Genomic DNA, 23,499 nt, shown 5'->3' with positions numbered 1-23,499 from the left:
CTTTCGGCATTCAGCCACCGCGTGCCGGAGCACCAGCAAACACTCCTGAACCTGCTCCGCCATCACCTGAAGCAAGAGGTGCTAACGAGGTGGAATTCAACCCTCTATATGCTTCAGAGGATGGAGCAGTAGCAAAAGGCCATTCAAGCCTATACATCTGCCTACGATTTAGGCAAAGGAGGGGGAATGCACCTGACTCAAGCGCAGTGGAGAATGATTTCAACGTTGTGCAAGGTTCTGCAACCCTTTGAACTTGCCACAGTTCAGACACTGCCAGCCTGAGTCAGGTCATTTCCCTCATCAGGTTTTTGCAGAAGCAGCTGGAGAGATTGAAGGAGGAGCTAAAACGGAGCGATTCCGCTAGGCATGTGGGACTTGTGGATGGAGCCCTTCATTCGCTTAACCAGGATTCACGGGTGGTCGATCTGTTGAAATCAGAGCACTACATTTTGGCCACCGTGCTCGATCCTAAGTTTAAAGCCTACGTTGTATCTCTCTTTCTGCAGAGGTTCAAAGACCTGCTGGTGAGACACTTGTCAAGTCAAGCGGAACATGACCCGTCAACAGCTCCTCCTTCACATTCTCCCGCAACTGGGGCTGCGAGGAAAAGGCTAAGAATTCCGAGCCCACCCACTGGCGGTGATGCAGGGCAGTCAGGAGCGAGTGCCGACATCTGGTCCGGACTGAAGGACCTGCCAACGATTACTGACATGTCGTCTACTGTCACTGCATATGATTCTGTCACCATTGAAAGAATGGTGGAGGATTATATGAGTGACAGCATCCAAGTAGGAATGTCAGACAGTCCGTACGTATACTGGCAGGAAAAAGAGGCAAATTGGAGGCCCTTGCAAAAACTGGCTTTATTGCCCCCCCCCTCCAGTGTGTACTCCGAAAGAGTGTTTAGTGCAGCCGGTCACCTTGTCAGCGATCGGCGTACGAGGTTACTTCCACAAAATGTGGAGAAGATGATGTTCATCAAAATTAATTATAATCAATTCCTCCTTGGAGACATTCACCAGTAATTGCCTCCAGAAAGTACACAGGGACCTGACATAGTGGATTCCAGTGGGGACAAATGAATACTCTGTGAGGAGGGGGATGTACAAAGTGAAAGGGGTGAGGAATCGGAAGATGATGATGAGGTGGACATCTTGCCTCTGTAGAGCCAGTTTGAGCAAGGAGAGATTGATTGCTTCTTTTTTTTGTTGGCGGCCCAAACCAACCAGTCATTTCAGCCCCAGTCGTGTGGCAGACCCTGTGGCTGAAATTATGGGTTTGTTAAAGTGTACATGTCCTGTTTATTCAACATAAGGGTGGGTGGGAGGGCCCAAGGACAATTCCATCTTGCACCTCTTTTTTATTTTATTTATCTTTGCATCATGTGATGTTTGTGGACAATTTTTTTTTAAGGGCCATCCTGTCTGCCACTGCAGTGCCACTGCTAGATGGGCCAGGTGTTTGTGCCGCCCACTTGGGTCGCTTAGCTAAGTCATCCAGCGACCTCGGTGCAAATTTTAGGACTACAAATAATATTGTGAGGTGTGAGGTGTTCAGAATAGACTGGAAATTAGTGGAAATTATGGTTATTGAGGTTAATAATACTATAGGATCAAAATTACCCCCAAATCCAACACACACCTGAATCCGACAAAAAAATTTCAGGGAGATTTTGCCAAAACGCATCCGAATCCAAAACACGGCCGCGGAACCAAATCCAAAACCCGAAAAATTTCCGGTGCACATCTCTAGAGCAAACACAATGTTTTTTTGAGGGGGATTTCTAGTCATGCCGCCAGAGTGGGCAATCCCCTCAAAACATGTGCTTAGAGTAAAAATTTGCATGTTCTACACACACTCATAAAATTCTTGCTTAAACACATGCTAAGCATTGTAGTTGTTATAGATATGATTGCTACTGGCTCTCTTTAAGGGTTACATTTACTAAGCAGTGATAAGAACGGAGAAGTGAGCCAGTGGAGAAATCTCCACATCAACCAATCAGCAGCTCTGTATCATTTTATAGTATGCAAATTATAGATGTTACTTCAGTGCTGATTGGTTGCCATGTGCAACTTCTCCACTGGCTCACTTATCCGCTCTTATAACTGCTTAGTAAATGTACCCCTTAGTCTTTTGATATTATGGCTGCAGACGTGAGGGCACATGCATGCCGAGATCACTTTATTATAAAAGCAAAAACAAAAACAAAGGGGAAGATGAGGGCAGGTATTTTCAAGATGGGGGCACACACATTTGAAAGAGGGAAATCCTTTTTTTTTTAAACTATGGGATCTATATACTAAGCCTTGGATGGAGATAAAGTGGACGGAGATAAGGTAACAGCCAATCAGCTCCTAACCCCCATGTCACAGGCTGGGTTTGAAAAATGACAGGACCCGATTGGCTGGCACTTTATCTCCAACCAAGGCTTAGTAAATAGTCCCCTATGTGCCCTAATAGAAAATATTGCCCCAATCTGGCATCCATAAAATAAGGGGCACTAACAATTGAAAGAGGGGGTCCCCATGTTCAGATGATACAGCCCCTTAATAGTTATTGTCTGATCACAAAACAATTGTATCTGCTCTATGGAAAACATACATTTTCTGCCTGTATATGAAAGGGGTGGGGGGGGGGGGGGGGGGGGAGGATTGTTTACCCTATCAACCGCATAATGACACCGGCATCAACTAGATCCATTATCCCCCCCATAATGATGCCTGCATATAAGTAGGGTAGTCCCCTCTTTCAAATGACGCAGCCCTTTAGTAGCTATAGTCTGGAAATCAGCAGACAATATTACCTGCACTACAGGAACATACAATTACCATATGGACAGATTACATTATATGCCTTATCAACCCCATAATAACACTTGCAACCATAATGGCACCCTTGTTTGAAAGAGGAGTGTTCCCGCTTTCAATTATGTAGGCAATTAGTAGCTATTGTTAGATGATCATCAGATAATATTAGTCAATGCTAGGGAAAATTACAGCAAAAGGGTTAATTATGTTCCAACACTGGGTGCCAGATGTAATGACGCCCAAATTCGGCGGCCGCACGGGATGCCTGCCAAACCTGGACATTTTTTTAAAAGGGTAATAACTTACAAGGCAAGGTTTTGCCGGGAGTCATTACATCCGGCCCTGGGTGTTCCAAATAAACTGATGTGTTGTGGCTAAAGGGAATAAAAAATTAGCACTTATAGTTTGCATGACCTTGACAAATTGGATTACATTTGCTGTTTCAGGGTTAGGGTCAGTCCTGCTTGGTAGAGGCAGAAGAAAGATACACTGTAGTGCAAAGTCTTTTGTCTTGGAGCAAATGATTAAGAACAATAAAAATAGATAAATTAGTCTACAATAACAATGACCATCACATTATTTCTGAAGAGGTGTAAAGAGCAAATGGCTAGCAGAAATTTCCAGCATGTGTGCTAGTTCTCTTCCTTATTTTGATGCAGCTTATCCTGTAAGAATGTTCCAGTGAATGCACTGGCAGAGAATAAGAACTGAAACCAAACACTGACTGCAATTGCAGAGCTGGTTTTTCCAAAATCCCAAAACTTTACTCAAAGTAAAATGAGCAACATTCTTTCATTGATGTGAGAGATGACCGTGTAGGAAAGAGGTTGTGGGAAAAGATGACATTTAATTAAATATAGGTATCAGACGTTTACACTCTACATTTAAAATGTTCAGCATCACTTCCTTGGTATAATAATTGCACTTTATTATTTTAAGAATGCAAAATATTGTAAAATAATGTATACTTGGGAGGGCAGTTGAACTATAGCTGGATAACTCTTTTAAAACATTCCTGTAACTCAAACCAATCTATATATATATATATATATATATATATATATATATATATATATATATATATAAACGCGAAAGCCCTCACTCACTGACTCATCACTAATTCTCTTACTTCCCGATAGGTTAGGAAGCTGAACATTAACATAGGTGTTCTTCAGGTGGAAAATAGGAAAACTACTTAGAATTTGAATAAACCTCCCCTAAGGGGATGAAAAGTAGGTTGACATAATGACATCATTACCGATGTGCGGCTTGCATTGCGTGTACGATAACGCCCAAACAGATAATCGGATAAAAATTTGGATTGCACCTCCACTGTGTAGAATTTAATAAACTACAAAAATGGTCCTGTCACTTCTATCATATCTGCTATGGGTGCTACTCAGGTAACGCCAAAAACCATGGATTAATATTTACTTACATTAAGACGTCACAAATTTACATCTCTATAGATTTACCAAATTATTAACACTCATGTATATGTACAACTGTGAAAATCAGAAACTCCCATGTAAATAACGGGTAGAACAGCTAGTCACATATAAGAGCTGCTTAGATAATCTTGTGGTGAAGAATACAGTGAAATAAAACTAATCAGGTAAAAGATTCACAAGACTTTTACAAATAAGACAAATCTAACAATAATAATTATACTAATTATTATTATTATTATTATTATTTATAGCAGTTTTTCCCAACAGAGCTCAAGGTGCATAACATTTGCAGATCTAAAAAAATAAAACACACACGATACAAAATAAATGAAGTATTAACATAAGACTACAGCAAAAAGCCAAGCACTGGGTATTTGTTTATTCAAATGCTAGATTAAACGGATATATGTCTATTTTTGAATATTTCTGCGTGTGAGGTAGTTTGTTCAGAGTCAGTGCTGCAAAGCTAAGGGCTTGAGCTCAAATAAAGAATTGAATATTCTAGGGCTACTACTAGTCCTTCATCTGAGGATTGAAGTAAACAATCTGATCATGGCTGACACATAATATTTAAGGGTCCAGCCATAATCCTGGACTACACCAAAAATCCATATATGGTCAGTGTTTTACAACTGGAAAGCCCCAAGTGAAAATCAAATTGTCTGTTAAAGCTGCCGTCTTACGCTATGACGGTGAGCTCTCATAATCAGAAACTCTGTTTTATCATGATTGAGTGGCAGCCAAATGGCATTCCTCCACTCCTGTAGATGTCAGTGGATGAACTTCTATTCAGTCTTAGGTTGTATCTGCAAAAGGCCGTTTACCGCCTCTGAAATAAGACCACTAGGCTGTCTCCATCAAAGGGGAATTCAATATCTACAGTAATCCAAACATTAGCAGTCAAGAAACATCATTAGGGGAAGAATACATGTTTATGTGGCAGGGATGGAACAGAGCTCTATGCTGCCTTGTGCTGGCCCTGCCCCCTGAACCCATGACTTACTGATGTCACACCTAGGGGTCAGGGCCTTTGGCTCTAGGAAGTACAGCACTGCCCGGAGGGCACTGATGACAATACGGGCAGCTGCACAGACTGCAGGGTACCTGCACAGAGCATCCCTTGGATGCTTCAGGTAGCTCTGCAGCAGTGCTACTAGCTGCAGGTTGCCATTCGTGGCAAATACAGGTGCTGTGGAGAAGCGAGTGTCTTGCCACATGGCTCTGCACACTGGTCGACTGCACCACTTGCACACACCTAGTTACAGCCCTGTTATGTGGCCTACTACTCCTAAATAAGATTCAGCCTAATTTACAAGACCCATGTCACTCAAATGTATTACCCAGTATTAGGCACCTAAAGACAGTGTTATAGCATTTGTCCAGGACACATGAAACGCCCCATTCTCTATCCATCACCTCACCCAGCCACCCAACCAACCAACCAACCCACACACATACATCAAATCAACCCCACATCCTCCCCTTCTTACTGGAGAATTGTGCTGTGGAGAGAGGCTATGATGGCTGAGTCCGCCATATCTGATGATGCATTTCCATAGGCTGGGACCGCATTGAGATCGCAGTGCTCCCTGCCTATCAGTGACCGGGAGCTGCATCCTCAGCTCCAATTATGAAGCAGCATGGAGGAAGAGCTCAGTGCATAAAGTAGAGCACTGAGCATCGCCAACGCTGCTATATCTGACAACTGTGATTCATACTCAGTGACTGGAGCCAGGAGCACACGCTCTGGTCGTTCGCCCATTGTATTCTGCTGCCCAATGTCATAGCTGTACCTAGCTGTGCCTAACCTAAGTGGGCTACATACATAATAGCTATGAATTGTATGACTGGCTATGACAAATACGTACACTTGCTAGTAGTTTTCGATACATACACAAAGACACCAAGTTCACTTTATAGAAGGCACCTGTAGTATACAATTGTGAAAATAATCTGGATGATGCCAGTCATGGTACATGGTCTATGCAATAGATACCATGATAAGAGCTGTACTGATATAAAGGAATGTCCTGTTTGATAGAGATCTCGGGCTAGATGTACCATCCTGTAGACCACAGTTGAAAAGCTCTGTTTTGAATGAGACAAACATTCCTGTAGAAGCACTGCAAATAGTATTTAAAGTTTCCAAACCCAAAAGACACTGTATGTAAAAAAAATTATGAAAGTATCTAATAGCTTTTGACATTTACAGTGGCCTCACTTCAACCTTCATTTTAGAGTCACATAATTGCTGCCAAAAACACAACAATTTTTTCTCAGGGGGAAAGACATCTGTTTTTCTATACTTGAAAAACAGGGAATTGGATGCGTCCGATGCACATAATGTATTCTCATTTTACAATCTCACAAAAGCATTAGTTGGATACCGCAGAAGGAATTAGCAGATAAGCCATTCTTGCAAGCACTTTAACATGCTACTGTCAGAAACAAGTTTCTAGAAGAGTAGTAGGTACTGCATCATACTGAAACTACTGAGCACACGGACAATGGGCTGTTTGTAAAAAGGTTACACAATATAAAGCACAATCCTGAACTTCATTCCAGCTTCTTTGAGCTATTTATAGATGATAAATGTGTAGCTTATTGCAGTCATAGAACCAGCAGTTTCAGAGGTTCCATCTGCGAAGAACACAGTAGTTACTTTGCGTATGCTAAGTTAACTCTTAAGCAAGGAGGACTTCAAATAAGAAGTCTGCAAACAAAATGCAGTTGCCAATGTCCACAAGCTTCTCTCTAAGTATAGATATGCCCAGCAGTGCCATTTCTAGGGCCATGCTAGCTGGGCAATTAAACAGGGCACCTGTGTCACGGCCACAGTCTCTTTCTGACAGTATTCTATGCAGCCTGGCTGTTTGCATAGAATACTGTTAAAAATAGTCTCCACCTCAGAGGACACAGTTATGAAGGTTGCTAGAGGAGGCGATGGCCATCCTCTAGCAACCTGCAGAAGTGTCTCCCCTGAGGCGTCGGCAGCCATTTTGGGAGGAACATTTACAACCCTGGCAGATGCAAACAGCGCAAGAGTGCTGGGACTGCAGGAGGGGGGGGGGGCATTGGCGGCATCATGAAACCCTGACAACGAGCAGTTAGGTAGTGTGGCACAGTGGCATAATTCTAAGGGGCATAACTGTGTGGGGCATAAATATGGTGCTAGAAGCATTACTGTTTGTGTGCGGCATACTATGTTAATATGGTGCAAGGGCATTACTGTATGAAGCACAATATGGTGCAAGGGGCACTGTTGTGTCTGTATAAGGTAGTCTTTTCCTGCAAGGTCACACACCATTTTTGGACATTTTTTAGTGTTCACACTGGGAGCCAAACTGTCTAGGAACAGCCCTGATGCCCATAAATATACAATGCCAATCTTTTTAAAGCTGTACTACTACCTATAAAAAAAAAATTTTTAGTACACGTCCGTACATCCTTACTAAGCTGGAGTCCCAGGTAATAACCCTGCACAGACTTAAGTTAAGAGGAGCGGCACATTCTGTGACAACAGAACAGGAAATAAAGAAAGCAGGAAATATGTAAATGGAAGAGTAGGGGAGTATGAGCGGGAGAACCAGTCATAAGCTGCCATATGGGGAGTGGGCACTATTCAGAGTTGTTCGCAGCCTCAAATTTGTTAGCAGTTGGGCAAAACCATGTGCACTGCAGGTGTGGCAGATATAACATTTGCAGAGAGAGTTAGATTTGGGTGGGTTATTTTGTTTCTGTGCAGGGTAAATACTGGCTGCTTTATTTTTACACTGCAATTTAGATTTCAGTTTGAACACACCTCACCCAAATCTAACTCTATATGCACATGTTATTATCTGCCCCCCGCCCCCCACCCTGCAGTGCACATGGTTTTGCCCAACTGCTAACAAATTTACTGCTGCGATCAACTCTGATTTAGGCCATATATTTTCAAGATATTTTCATAGGCAGTTGTGCAGGTTCAAACTAATCCATGATGTCTACAGAGCATCCTACTCATAAATGAAATGCAGTCAAGTGTGCCAAGACCCCTGTCATTCATAGACAGAATAGCACTCCTAGAATACTTATCATTGCAGCAACATTTCTAGTATTGTATAAGCTCTTGGTCTGGCTCCATCATGTACATTGGGTAGTACGTCACAGTTACAAGACAAACAGGTATCGGGCTGTAACTAGATATATTGTAGGCCCCAAGGGCAAAAATTTGTAAGGGCCCCTATGCACCACCCAGTGTTGGAAAATGTATATCCCAGTGTTGGAAAATGTATATAGCACATGTAACTTTGACAGGGAAGATAGGCCTATTTAAACAATATTACATTTAAATAAGATATAATTAAATTCCCATAAATGACAACATAATAAAAAGTCCAAAGTGGTTTCCGGAAACTGAACAAAAACAATGGTAAGGATCCAATCTAGTACATAAAATCATGTTTTTCAGTGCTGAAGGTAAAGGAAAAGTACAGTACATGCATTGCAGCATTTACTGTAAAGAACAAGAGTGATATATAGTTCCTGCTGCAAAAATAACTAGTTTCCCTCATTATGTCATGCATCAAGACAGCATTTTATATGTTCATTAAACAGGAATTGATTGCATTAGATGTTAAGCTCCAATTCCATAAACAGGTACCATAACAGGCTATATATGCAGGTCTAAAGAAATGTGTCAGAGGTCCTAGTCACACTGCATTACTACTAAGACACATTTTCGATACATACACAAAGACACCAAGTTCACTTTATAGAAGGTACCTGTAGTATACAAATGTGAAAATAATATGGATGATGCCAGTCGTGGTACATGGTCTATGCAATAGATACCATGATAAGTGCTGTACTGATATAAAGGAATGTCCCATTTGTCAGAGATCTCGGGCTAGATGTACCATCCTGTAGATCACAGTTGAAAACAGCACCGTAACTACTTGTGTGCCAGGTGTGCCTGGCACACAGCACAGTCCCCCTGTGGGCGCAATGGCCAGCGGCTTGTAATGAGTCAAATTGACTCATTACAAGCCACCTCTGCTGTGTGCGCCGTGCTGGAGAAGCCAGAGGCAGGGGAGGAGAGCAGCAGCGCCGGAGGCAGGGGAGGAGGAGGGAGGGGGACTGGAGCCGCAGCAGCGCTATGTAATTGGTAGAGGCACCACTGCAGCAGTCCCCTCTCCTTCCGCATTGGCTGGCCGGCGCTGCTGTGAATGCTGGGATGCGCTTCCCTCATCCCAGCATTCACAGCGGCGGCGGGCAGCCAATGCAGAAGTAGAGGGGACTGCTGCCGCGGCTCCTCTACCAATTACATAGCCCTGCTGCGGCTCCAGTCGCCCTCCCTCCTCCTCCTCCTTCCCCCCTGCCCGGGATCTGCCAGCACCGAGGAGCCTGACTGCCAGCGGGGAGAGATGGTAAGTATCTATCTGTCTCTATCTATTCTGGCTGCCGCAATGTGTAAAAATGGGGTCGCTGTCTGCCATAATGTGTAAAAAGGTGACGCTGTCTGCCATAATGTGTAAAAAGGGGACGCTGTCTGCCATAATGTGTAAAAAGGGGGACGCTGTCTGCCGTAATGTGTAAAAAGGGGGACACTGTCTGCCGTAATGTGTAAAAAGGGGGACACTGTCTGCCATTTGGGGGCGCCAATGCCGTTTCTTGCACACAGCGCTAAAATGCCTAGTTACGGCACTGGTTGAAATGCTCTGTTTTTGAACACTTTTGCTTTCAGGAGTGGAAAATTACATAAAAAAACAGTGCAATCATATTAAAATGACACGTGCAGTACAGTACACAGCTTCAAATATGCCACCTACTATTATCTCATTAGATTGCAGAGGCAGAATCACACACTGTTGGGAGTAACATGACCCAGACTGACAAACCAATCAAGATTTTACGACAGATTCCAGGTGATACTTTAACGTCAGTGTTTATCAGATATTCACAATGCGCTGCTTTACCAATTATGATTGAGCCTCAATAGCCAGAGATGTTATTAGCCAATGTGTTGAGAACATGGGCTATGTAAATCATCAGTGTCCTAAAATTTCTACACCATAGAATCTTTCACTGTACAAAACAGATATTTACAGACTGGATTTACTTACAGAGATAAGCTCATAGCCATGCGCCATGATATGTAAACACATGGATAAAAGCAAGAAGACAGGCAGAGAGATAGATGAGAAGCAGGCACTATGACAGATTGTGTGCAATAGTAAAGAGAAGGTATCATTTGTATAATGGCTGATAAGTGAGGAGTAAAGTAATAATTCAACTGAGGTGAAACCTCTAATAAGTTATAAAAGCCCACCCTGTCTGCCTAAGTGATGAGGTGTCAGTACACATAAAATACTCTGTGCTCTGCCATTACAGAAATTAAACAGAAGTTTCAGACAATAAAGTATTCTACAGACAGTTGTCACAACACAGTTTGTACTTATAACAATATTTTGGTGTGTTCAGTATGTATAATATGATAGCAGAGGTCAGGGCAGGACTGGCCCACAGGGCAAACCCCAGGTGGGCCCCAATGCCTAGGGGCCCTACCTTCTCCTCTGGGGATCAGGTTGCAGACTTCTGCACTTGAGTATATATTATACATACTGTATGTCACATTATATTGCACAGGACTAGGTTTATTTTCTGCAGAGCATTGCTGTTATTATTCTGGTACATTATCATGCAAGCACTAGCAGTATTTACTATATACTGTACTATTTATATACTATTTAGTACAGGTTGAGTATCCTGTATCCAAATACTCCGAAATACAGACTTTTTTGAGCGAGAGTAAGATAGTGAAACCTTTGTTTTCTGATGGCTCAATATACACAAAGTTTGTTTAATACACAAAGTTATTCAAAATATTGTATTAAATGACCTTCAGGCTGTGTGTATAAGGTGTATATGAAGCATAAATGAATTGTGTGAATGTACACACACTTTGTTTAATACACAAAGTTGTTAAAAATATTGGATAAAATGACCTTCAGGAAGGCTGTGTGTATAAGGTGTATATGTAACATAAATGCATTCTGTGCTTAGACTTGGGTCCCATCGCCATGATATCTCATTATGGTATGCAATTATTCCAAAATACGGAAAAATCCAATCTCCAAAATACTTCTGGTCCCAAGCATTTTGGATAAGGGATACTCAACCTGTATATATATATTTATCATTGGGCCCAGACCATGCACTCTCTAATGGTTAGCCAAAACTCTGTGGAAGATGGCCACACCCCTTCTGGAGACAGGAAACACTCCTAAACACATGGGCCCCTACCACTGCATTATCCCGGTGGGCCCTTCACATACCAGTCCGACACTGGCAGAAAGTGTTAAAAGCTGAAAGCATTAAAGCACAAACACTTTTGTAATATATATTATATATGGTGGAAAATTACATTTTAACGCAAACAAGTTGGTGGGTGTGTGTGGGGGGAGGGGGGCGCAAACAAACACAATCCTTCCAAACTTCCTTCTCTGCAGCTCAGACAGGATGAAGTCTACTATAGAGGTGACAAGGACCTTGACAAACAGCAGCATTTGTAGCACTGTAGTTAATGGATTTTATTACTCTCAACTAACTATACATAACTTATTGATTTAAGGAAGAGTTGTGGGGCAGTGGCAGAACTACTGTATATATGGCCTATAGGGCTGTAACTAGAGGCAGGGCCAGATTGAGGTGTGTGGGTCCCCTGGGCAACAAACATGTGGGGGGCCCTATCAATATAATTAACAATGTGCATACTCCCACCCATCCCTGTACAATCTTCTAACCTGTCACCTCTCCTACTGTACATACATATAGGCAGGGCTCCACACACAGACACATACATACATAGATGCACAGCTACATATAGGCAGGGTTATATATATATATATATATATATATATATATATATATAGTGTTCACGCTAGGCTGTTTTAGCAGGGCGCCGTGCCCTGCCCTTTCTGCGGCGCCCTGCTAAAACAGCCACCCACCTTCTGCCCTCCCAGCGTGTAAAGATGCCGTGCGCATGCGCGCGGCATCCATTCACGCTGTGAGAGAGCATGGGGGAAGCCCAGCACCCCCAACAGTGATACCGCCAGCCGCCCACGCCCCCCCCGTCTGTGGGCTGAACCGCCCACTTGTAGTACATCGATTGGCCACACCCCCTTTTGGCACATGCGCGTGCTTGTGCCCCTCACAGTCTGGCGCCCTGCCCCACTGCTAGAGTGAACACTATATATATATATATATATATATCTATATATACATACACACACACATATATACTGTATACACACATACATACACACACATACATATAGGTCACACACAAGGGCAGCAGTGTCTGTCTGTCGGGCAGGGGGGGCAAATTGAGAGAGCCTGTGATCACCGCTGCTCTGCTTTGAAAAGCAGCCAGTGACCACTGAATAGATGCCGTGCGCAAGCACAAGACATCTAACAGTGCGGAGAGATGAACCGGGGGCTGCACGGGAAGCACTGGGCACACCTCCAAAATGACAAAAACAGGGATCGCGCAATGATGCCCCAACCCCTTTGCAGCTGCAGGCACGCCAGGTCTCGCTTTTGAATCCTCAGAAGTTGGGAGGTATGCACATGTATACAGACGACTGTGGTATGGTACCTATCACTACTGCAGCAGCTTCCTCATCTTCCATGGCTATGCTGCCAGACAGGACAGAACTGAAGATCAGTCCACTGTAGCTTCTCCCACTCCTCGGCTCAAACAATACGGGCTCAGCACATGCTCCTTTGACCCCACTGTCTCATTATGACCATACAAGCAGTGAGTGTGTGCTGCTGCTCAGAATCCCAACCAGGGCAGTGAGCACCGCGGTGGTTGCTGTATATAGAACATTTGAGCCGCCAAAGAGAAACACAGCACAGGCAGCAAAATGCTGCTCTGCTATACATTACTTCTGTTGACTGTGTGGGCCCCGGACGACCACCCCTGTTGCTCCTCGTATAATCCGGGTCCTGGCGACAGCATTATCGCTGCCAGACAGCACCTAAATGTGGCTTGCATAATGCCTCCCAAGGCACCCTGCAGCACTACTGTAGAGCCGCTAAGCGGGCACACTGCAACCTGTGAAGAGTACTTAGGACACTCCGGCCAGTGCTTTACTTCTCAGAGCTGGTGTTCCTGCCCTCAAGATGTGACATCATGTCACATGTTTAGGCTGAGGCACAGGCATATTTATAATGGGTGCAGTGTGTGCAGTGCACACGGACTCCCGAGGGTCCAGGGGGGCCCACACCGCACACCCTGCACCCATTAATAGAAATACTTACCCTCCGGCGTCCCACGGCACAGCAGCAGCACTGCCGAAATCACTGGGAAAATGTTGCAGCGTCATTTTCCCGGTGTTTCACGCATGCGCAGTAGGTAAATCACTGTTGAAATGGGCGCCGCACCATTTTCCCATAGATCTGCGCATGCGCTGTAGACTCTGGGACAGCGCTAGGGTCCCCTAGGGACCCTAGTGCCCAGAGTCTACACAGCGCTGCCAGGTAGAGGGGAGGGGACCCAGCCGAGGCCTGCTCACGGGCCTCCTCCTCTCAAGAAACGCTCCTGGGCTGAGGGAACAGCATGGACACACTGCAGCCATGTTACAGTGCTGATAGCAGCTACAAGACCATCAGAAGAGGTACCCTATCTACTCTATTGGGAAAAAATGTGGGAGGCTTCAGTGGAATTTCTTGGCCACTACTTAGGTTTTGCTAAGAGGCATTATGATGCACTGTTCTTCCCTTTTATCTTCTCCAACCACAAAAGTCACAACTACATCATAACATTCAACATTAGAAGTAATGACATCCATATAGATAAACTCAAGCAGTACAAACCCACATTTAATCTAAAGTGTACAGTATCTAAGAAATAGCAGTGTACCAAATATAGCAATTACAACAAGTGTAAATATAAATATCAAACAGATGGTGTTTGCAAACAGCAAAAATATCAGACATAATGGTATAAATAACCTACATGTATTATATGAAAGTAAAATATATTTATGTGTTAGAATCAATACAATATGTATACAGTGAAGAGAAATGCATGATGGCTTCCACAGTAGTGATGTAAATAATATATATATATATATATATATATATACACATACATATACAGTATATATAGTTTTATTTGCTCCATACCGAAACATTACGATTTCATTATTACTGTATTTCAAATTCTACTACTTATAGTTCTTGTTTTGGCTCCTTGTAACATCAAAAGATGACATAAACCAAATCTGTCATTAATCAGTAAAGATGCACAAATATATCCGCTTGTTTTCAGTTCTTGATTGACTGCAGTACATTTGGCATGTGTCCTAGCTACAATAAAACATACGTTTACATTGAATAGTTGGCCTTAACAAAGAAGCATACTATGACTGAGGAATGATGGAATTCACAGCAGAAAGCAAAGCAGACAACAGCAACAAAGCTCCTGCACAGTTTCATTCCAGTATGCGTCCTTATTTCATGTGCAAAGATAAATAAGAGAATGGCAAAGTGGTAGAACTTGATGTTCTATCTTTAAGAACAACATATATGCCGGTCTTTACACTTGGCAGCCACCAAAAACACTGCAGGTGTTTCATACAATGTTTCAGACTTTGGCCCTCATTCCGAGTTGTTCGCTCGCTAGCTGCTTTTAGCAGCATTGCACACGCTAAGCCGCCGCCTACTGGGAGTGAATCTTAGCTTTGCAGAATTGCGAACGAAAGATTTGCATAATTGCAAACAGAAATTTCTTTGCAGTTTCTGAGTTGCTCGGGACTTACTCTGCCACTGCGATCAGTTCAGTCAGTTTCGTTCCTGGTTTGACGTCACAAACACACTCAGCGTTCGCCCAGACACTCCCCCGTTTCTCCAGCCACTCCCGCGTTTTTCCCAGAAACGGCAGCGTTTTTCCGCACACACCCATAAAACGGCCAGTTTCCGCCCAGAAACACCCACTTCCTGTCAATCACACTCCGATCACCAGAACGATGAAAAATCCTCGTTATGCCGTGAGTAAAATACCTAACTTTTGTGTAGAATAACTAAGCGCATGCGCTCTGCGAACCTTGCGCATGCGCAGTAAGCGACTAATCGCAATATAGCGCAACTCGGCAACGAGCGAACAACTCGGAATGAGGGCCTTTGTGAGGATCTGGGATATCCTGGAGGGTGAGGTCCCTGGGGCACTGGCGCAATGGATAGCATCATCTCTGCATCACCCATGTCACTGCATAAGTGACTGGATGCTGGGGCTTATCAACCCTACTGGGAAAGCTCACCAATATTCATGAGCCTGCCAGCAGAGAAGGCAAGTATAGTTTCATGTAATGGGGCGGTGACCTACTAAACATGCCCCGGGCATATCTGTCCCATAAATTCATAGTGGCAGATTTTTCCTTATACACTATCCATCTGTAATTTTGCGGTCACCGAAGAAGCACATATTTCCAACTTAATTCCTCAAACATAGGGCAACTGGCTATATGGAGTTCCCAAGATATACAGGAGTTGTGGAGGCAATGACAAAGCAAATGAGGATTTACAAAGCTTCATGTTAAACCTCATTACAGGAGCTTACAATCAAGAGGGTGTAACTAAGAAGGCACAGTTGAACTGCAAAAATGTGTAAAATCACAAGTACACTATCAAATCTAAAAGCGGCAAAATGCCAGTTTATATAAGAGTTCCAAAGTATAAAGAATAGGAAAACAAGGTTGACAGAGAATACTTGTAGCAGTTACCAACCTTAGTACCAGAGAAATATGGCGGCATCCCCTGCATAATACAGATGTGTCCTTACTCAGCTTTGCTCTCAGCATGACAGACTAGAGTGGCGCCAGATCTCACGCTACTTTAGCCGCAATATGTCTTATGGACAGACAGCAATGTTGATTAGTCTGAAGGCTCTTTGCTACTTTTACACTAGTATTATGCTACATTTTGGCTAATATTATGCTACTTTTCACTAATTTTATGCAACTGAAGTGCTATTTTCTTGCATATTACATATGAATGAAAAGGCCTGTACATTGCGAATGGTCTATGGCTCACCAATGTATCAAATACTGTGGCCCAAGACAGATGGGAATTGTGCACACATTTAGTAAACCTTCGTAAGGCACATCTGTAGGTTTTAAAACATTCACTACAATTAAGGCGGGAATTCAATTATCAAACCCCGCTGCTAATTGCATGTGCTGAACCTATTCAATAACCCTGCGCGCTAGCCCCGCAAATGGACTGAACCTTGCAGCTCATGGAGCTGCAAAGTAAAGTCCATGTAAGGGAAAAAAAAAAAAAAAAAGAGGGTTGTACGCTAAAAAAAAAGAACCCCACTGATTCAACAGTTTACACAGAATCCGTGGGTTTCTGTGCGTAATTCATGATTTTTCGGCATGGAAAAGGCTATTTAATCGAATAGCCTTTCCTCATGCCGCAGGGATTATTGCCGGTAATCAGTCGCAGGGTAAACCCTGCAGCTAATTGAATATGCCTCTGTGTATGCCATTTTCTTTTCTCCGTTGAAGGTTCTAATTACACCTAGTGGTTCAGTACTGAACATAACTTCTTTTCTCTGGCCTCTGCTAAAAATCTAGATATGACGTTATTGATACACCAAACACAGGACTCAGCTGAATCACAACTGTTGTTTAGTGAGATTAGTGAGTTTTGACAGAAACCTGGTAATCCACACCCCAGATACAATTGTTGATTACATTTTAATTTTAGTTCTTTGGCAAGAAAACTGTAGGAAATAAAACATATAGCTCCTTACGCTTTAATGTGGTATAAATCCTTAATGCTTTGAATGGTATTCATTTGAATCCTAAATATGGATTTTGTCTAAAAAGAATATGCTACTGTAGTATGGGGCATATTTACCCTCTGAAAGAAATGTTAAATGGGTTCTTTTCACGTATAAACTATGGAACTACTCATATTAAAAAATGATACATAAATACACATACAACTTCACTTAAAAGAAACTGTAATTAGTGAAGCATATGGAGAAAATAAAGTAATCTCACACCCTAATTGTGCTAATAAATGTTTAGCCCTCTGAGACACAACCAAGTACTAGAGATTCCAGGAAATCAGATATCAGTTGTATACAGTAGCTGCAGACCACATAGCGATGCGACGGTGCATAATAGTAGCGTGTTAATAAGCCGATCACCCCGTCAGCACCAGGAAAAGCTCCTCTCTCAGTGACATTGCACTCAACAAGCAGTGCACTGTCACGCTTTCTCATCCAACGCTGTAGAACACTACTACAGCCTATACCTGCACATACCTGTGTTCAAACTCAACCTGTGTTACTTGAATGAGCAGAATAAAAATTGAATCTTTTGAACATTAAAACGTATGCCTCCCAGGGATGAAAGTCCTTCTGAAGAATGTGGAAACCACATGAATGCTTTGTTCCAAAGAATTTAAGAACCTTGAAGATTTATTTTTCTTTTTTCTGCACAGTGATAGGAATAAGTTACCTTTCAGATGTCGTGGAAGAAAGTGCTGCTAATCTCGCTCAGCACACAAGTAAACATACCTCTCTTTCAAGAAATCCACCACTCTTTTGAAGTCTGCAATGCAGTATTCTCTTTTCATGTCCATAAGCACACTGTCTGATGCCGACTGCACTGGGATGTGCAGAAACGCGTATACCCGGGGATGGTTCAAAATCTTTGCCATTTCCTAAAACAGAAAGTACAGTTGTATTTAATGGGATTTATCATCCTTTGGTGTAGACCTAATACACATTTAACTATTGTGAATTCAACGCTCAGTATAAAGTCAAAGTTCTACATGATTTGAATACAACCTAAACAGTCTTCTATCTTTTGTCACTCAAGGTCTGAACTTTAAGTGTTGCTAATTGGATGCTTTTGCCCTCCGAAAAGTATGTTACCGCAAGTATGCTACATACAATCAACTTTAACTACAATTTCTAGACACAAACTAGAAACACTATGAAGAAATACTGGTGATATTTCATAACTGTATGCCTTCACTACAAACGTCACAGTGATCATTACTACAGAAGCTTTCACTAGCAGGGCCCTCTTCCCTCTTGTTACTCCCTTAGCAGTAACCATGCCACCTGTGCTCCTTCTCTTTTGTCTCCAATGTCTCAGTTTGATATAGTAGGTCTACACCAAATGGTTAACATGCACATTTGCAAAACATTGACATGAAAATGTTCAACACATGAAAAGGTAGATAGATAAATGTTTTTTTATTTTTCTTTGGGTGTTAATTGTAGGTTTTGAAACCCCAGTTAGTGTACCGCGTGACTTCACTTGCTAGGCAAGGTTACCATTCCCAATCGTAGCCACGTGGATGTTAAAGTATGAAAAAGTTGAAAACAAAAATGGCAAAAATATTGTATCAATCATATGCTGTGTCGACCATCTCAACCATAGGCATGTTGATCTATTGACTGTCAACCTATGGACCGGATACCCATCAAAATATGCAGGCTCAATACGAATAAATGCTAATGAAATATTTTTTAAATATTCTGATACTATACGCTTGAACCAGAGGCGGAACTACCATTGGTGCAGCAGGTGCATTGCACCAGGGCCCCTGAGGACTAAGGGGCCAAATGCTGCCCACACCAGCAATGAGTTATCCCCTGGACCCACCATAGACCATTCTGAGAAATGTTGGCTGATTGGCTCAGTGCAGAGGGCAAAGTGGGCCCCACTGCCCGAGGGACCTGCCCTTTATCTTAGGTTGGCAGGGCTGACCTTGTGTGTGCTGGACTAATAGAGGAATCCTGCCATTTATCAGCCCTGATGATCATAGCTACATACTGCCTCTAATTAATAGACAGCTATACATTATTTCTGATTCCCTGCTGTCTGTGAATGAAAGGCAGCTACAACTGGTGTAACTGGCACTGTCAGAGTCTGCTTGACCGAGTGCCAAACGGAGGAAAGTACAAGAAGTGGGGGCCCCTGTCACAGACAGAGCAGAGGCCGCTGTGTTCCTGCCCCAACCAAGGTACATGCCCTCTGTACTGCGTAGGACATTGTGACTGTAACCCTGTCACCCACTGCCACTCCCTGTTACCTACTGCCTCCCCATCACCCTCTGCCTCTCCCTGCATTCCACTGTCACCCTCTGCCTCCCCTTTCCTTCTGTTGTCACCCTCTGCCTCTCTATGTCAACCTCTGCCTTACACTATCACCCACTGCCGTGTGGCATATTGTGTATTTGGGATAGAGTGGAAGAGGGGGGCCAAAATTATATTTTTGCACCTGGACCCACCACTCACAAGTTCCATCACTGGCTTGTACTTACCTTGTATACAGAGTGCCGAACTGCCCCTTCCTACCCTGCGACAATATCACCCCATGCCCTAAAATATAGTTAGCTGCCCTCCCCTTACCCCAGATCCTTATATGTAATTTTTATTGCTGTATGTTGTTCTAGATATAACTTGCACTATATACTAATATACTGTTACTACATATATTCATTGCACTGCAAAAAGTTGAAAAAATAAAATGTAAAATAGTTGAAATAAATTTCAGGCGAAACATTACATAACCTCTGAGGTGCGAGCATTCTCAGCTGCCGACTGGCATAATCCATTGCACCAACTTCTTTCTAGACCAACACCCTCACGGTAAGGCTCCTTCTATTATAAATTTCTAAGTAAGGCTCTAGCTCATGATTTGGTCATTCAGGGGATGAGTCAGTGGTTGACACAATTCCCAGCTCTTTCGAGGATTGCGGAGATTGCTTATCAACATGTGTAATGATCATTATGCCCGACTCATATGCCTATGTCTTGCAGATTTGTCAATGGTGTTTTTGCTTCAATAAAGACATTTAAAATAGTTTAAATAAAGTTTTCCTTTAAGTGTATAAAATAACATGAAAAGGGAGAAAAACAAAACGTTTGTAAAACCCCATATAGCAGCTTAGTGTGGGACCCATCCATTACTATAATATAGTCACTGATGCAGCTACAGGATGCTGAGAACACCAGATCATAGGAAATACTTAAACTGCTACAACTGACAGGAATGAATAGGTGCAGCGGGTTGGGTACAGGTTCCCAATGCTTAGAATGCCGGCAGTCAGAAGACCAACACCTATATTCTGCTGTCCTGGATCCCAATACTGTTAAGGTAAGTATTCTAACCTCCCTTACCACACCCTAACCCTCCCCACTATAAGCAGCCTAACCCTAACCCTATATGAACGGCCGATATATCGCGGGTCCATCGGCCAGTCTGTACGGCCGATACGTCTGTGAACTCCGTCGTTCACAGACGTATCGCGTCGGCCCCGCAGCACAGCTGACGGCCAACATATCTACCGATATACTGGCGCGTCGCTGTGTGTGTACGCCGGCCGGCGGTGATTGACAGCTGAACTGGGCGGGCATGTGTACACGCCCGTCCAGTTCATGACGTCAGTCCCCGATGGATCGGCCAGTGTGTATGCTCAACACAAGGCCCGATCCGTCCACAGATATACCTGCCGATCAATTGATCGGCAGATATATCTTCCAGTGTGTACGCACCTTAACCCTCTCTAACTGTAGCCGAACACCCCCTTCTGCAGCCTAACCCTAATCCTCTCTTCCCACATCCTAATCCTAACTCTCCCCTCCCGCAGGCTAACCCCCCCCACATCCTAATCCTAACCTACCCCCCTAATACTTATGTTCAGGATGTCTGCTTTCAAGATTCCGGAGCTGGTCATCCGACCGCTAGCATCCAGTATGTCGGGGTGCCAACTACATCCTGGTGCAGCACGTCAAGTGCACTTCACTACACAGTACAGCAAGTAAAAGGGCAGACTAGATGGGCAATGTACTGTAGCTCTTACCTGCCGTCAAATTCTTTGTTCCTAAGTGTAAGTAAAACTTTTAACAGCAATACAGACTTACTACTGACGTTTACCATTACATTATGGCAGCTGTGCAGAGCGTTGCAATTTGCTTAGATTACATAAGGGTCTGGCACACTCATAGGAAAAAAAAATTGCTGATTTGATCCAGGAGTGATCCAGCTGATGCTATCCTGAGACTGTGTTATCTAGCAGTGAAAAGCGGCAAATAGCTTGTTACATAGATTCCGTCCATCAGCTAAAGTGGAAATAGAAGGTACCAAAGAAGTAACAGTGTTGTTGTTTTTTGGCAGATTATATCTTCGTTGATTGCGAAAAGCTGAAGGCTTATTATCGTTTCATAAATAGACCCCTTCAAATGTACTTTCCAATGTGGCAGAAACTGATATCAATAATTCTGACTACTCCACACACTGCTGACGGGTGTAGTATGGTATGCCAGCGGTCGGGCTCCCGGCGACCAGCATACCGGCGCCGGGAGCCCGACCGCCGGCATACCGACAGTGTGGCTAGCGCAAATGAGCCTCTTGTGGGCTTGCTGCGCTCGCCACGCTGCGGGCACGGTGGCGCGCTATTTTATTCTCCCTCCAGGGGGGTCGTGGACCCCCACGAGGGAAAATAAGTGTCGGTATGCCGGCTGTCGGGATTCCGGCGCCGGTATACTGTGCGCCGGGATCCCGACAGCAGGCATACTGAAGACCACCCCTGCTGACTAGTATGAATGATAATAAATTAGTATCATTGACATAACTTTAATTTTTTTTCCCTAATACGTGTAACAACCCCAAGAAGGGCTGTAGAGAGGGGCCATGGGCCACAGTACCGAGTTGGGGTCATGGACAATCAGAACAAAAATGCAGGGGGGTGGCTTCGTTGCTGTACAGTGAAGATCACATAGCCCCACACACAGCAACTGGTACCTATGCGGCTGCACCCCCCACCCCACCCCCCCCACACACCTTCAATCTCACGGCCCCTTCTCCCAACCGCCAATTTCTCCAATAGTCCTCCAAAATGCCCAGAAACATGGGCACAATGCTGTAATAATAAGAATTTACTCACCGGTAATTCTATTTCTCGTAGTCCGTAGTGGATGCTGGGGACTCCGTAAGGACCATGGGGAATAGACGGCTCCGCAGGAGACTGGGTACATCTAAAGAAAGATTTAGGACTATCTGGTGTGCACTGGCTCCTCCCCCTATGACCCTCCTCCAAGCCTCATTTAGGACACTGTGCCCGGAAGAGCTGACACAATAAGGAAGGATTTTGAATCCCGGGTAAGACTCATACCAGCCACACCAATCACACCGTATAACTCGTGATAGGAACCCCGGTTAACAGTATTATAACAACGGAGCCTCTGAACAGATGGCTCGCAATAACAACCCGATTTGTGTAACAATAACTATTTATAAGTATTGCAGACAATCCGCACTTGGGATGGGCGCCCAGCATCCACTACGGACTACGAGAAATAGAATTACCGGTGAGTAAATTCTTATTTTCTCTGACGTCCTAGTGGATGCTGGGGACTCCGTAAGGACCATGGGGATTATACCAAAGCTCCCAAACGGGCGGGAGAGTGCGGATGACTCTGCAACACCGAATGAGAGAACTCCAGGTCCTCCTCAGCCAGGGTATCAAATTTGTAGAATTTTGCAAACGTGTTTGCCCCTGACCAAGTAGCAGCTCGGCAAAGTTGTAAAGCCGAGACCCCTCGGGCAGCCGCCCAAGATGAGCCCACCTAACTTGTGGAATGGGCTTTTACAGATTTAGGCTGCGGTAGTCCCACCGCAGAATGCGCCAACTGAATAGTGCTACCAATCCAGCGCGCGATAGTCTGCTTAGAAGCAGGAGCACCCAGTTTGTTGGGTGTATACAGGATAAACAGCGAGTCAGTTTTCCTGACTCCAGCCGTCCTGGAAACATACATTTTCAGGGCCCTGACTACGTCCAGTAACTTGGAATCCTCCAAGTTCCTAGTAGCCGCAGGCACCACAATAGGCTGGTTCAAGTGAAACGCTGATACCACCTTCGGGAGAAACTGAGGACGAGTCCTCAACTCTGCCCTATCCATATGGAAAATCAGATAAGGGCTTTTATATGACAAAGCCGCCAATTCTGACACACGCCTGGCCGAAGCCAGGGCCAACAGCATGACCACTTTCCACGTGAGATATTTCAAATCCACAGTCTTAAGTGGTTCAAACCAATGTGATTTCAGGAACTCCAAAACCACATTGAGATCCCAAGGTGCCACTGGGGGCACAAAAGGAGGCTGAATATGCAGAACTCCTTTGACAAAAGTCTGAACTTCAGGCAGTGAAGCCAGTTCTTTC

At 43.8% G+C, this 23,499-nt stretch overlaps 1 protein-coding gene across 2 annotated transcripts in view; it reads right to left on the bottom strand.

Moving 5' to 3' along the window:
* Nucleotides 1-23,499, bottom strand: part of CDKAL1 (CDK5 regulatory subunit associated protein 1 like 1) — a 1,663,077-nt gene that overhangs the window by 550,525 nt on the left and 1,089,053 nt on the right. For both annotated transcript variants that reach the window (XM_063923244.1, XM_063923245.1), the window contains exon 11: nucleotides 17,838-17,983. In XM_063923244.1, the coding sequence (XP_063779314.1) occupies nucleotides 17,838-17,983 (146 nt within the window). The remainder of the gene's footprint in view (nucleotides 1-17,837; nucleotides 17,984-23,499) is intronic.

This window comes from Pseudophryne corroboree, chromosome 5 (assembly GCF_028390025.1).
Source record: "Pseudophryne corroboree isolate aPseCor3 chromosome 5, aPseCor3.hap2, whole genome shotgun sequence".
NCBI lineage: Eukaryota > Metazoa > Chordata > Amphibia > Anura > Myobatrachidae > Pseudophryne > Pseudophryne corroboree.
Note: the sequence above shows the minus strand (reverse complement) of the source record. Positions and strands in the feature narration are given on the sequence as shown.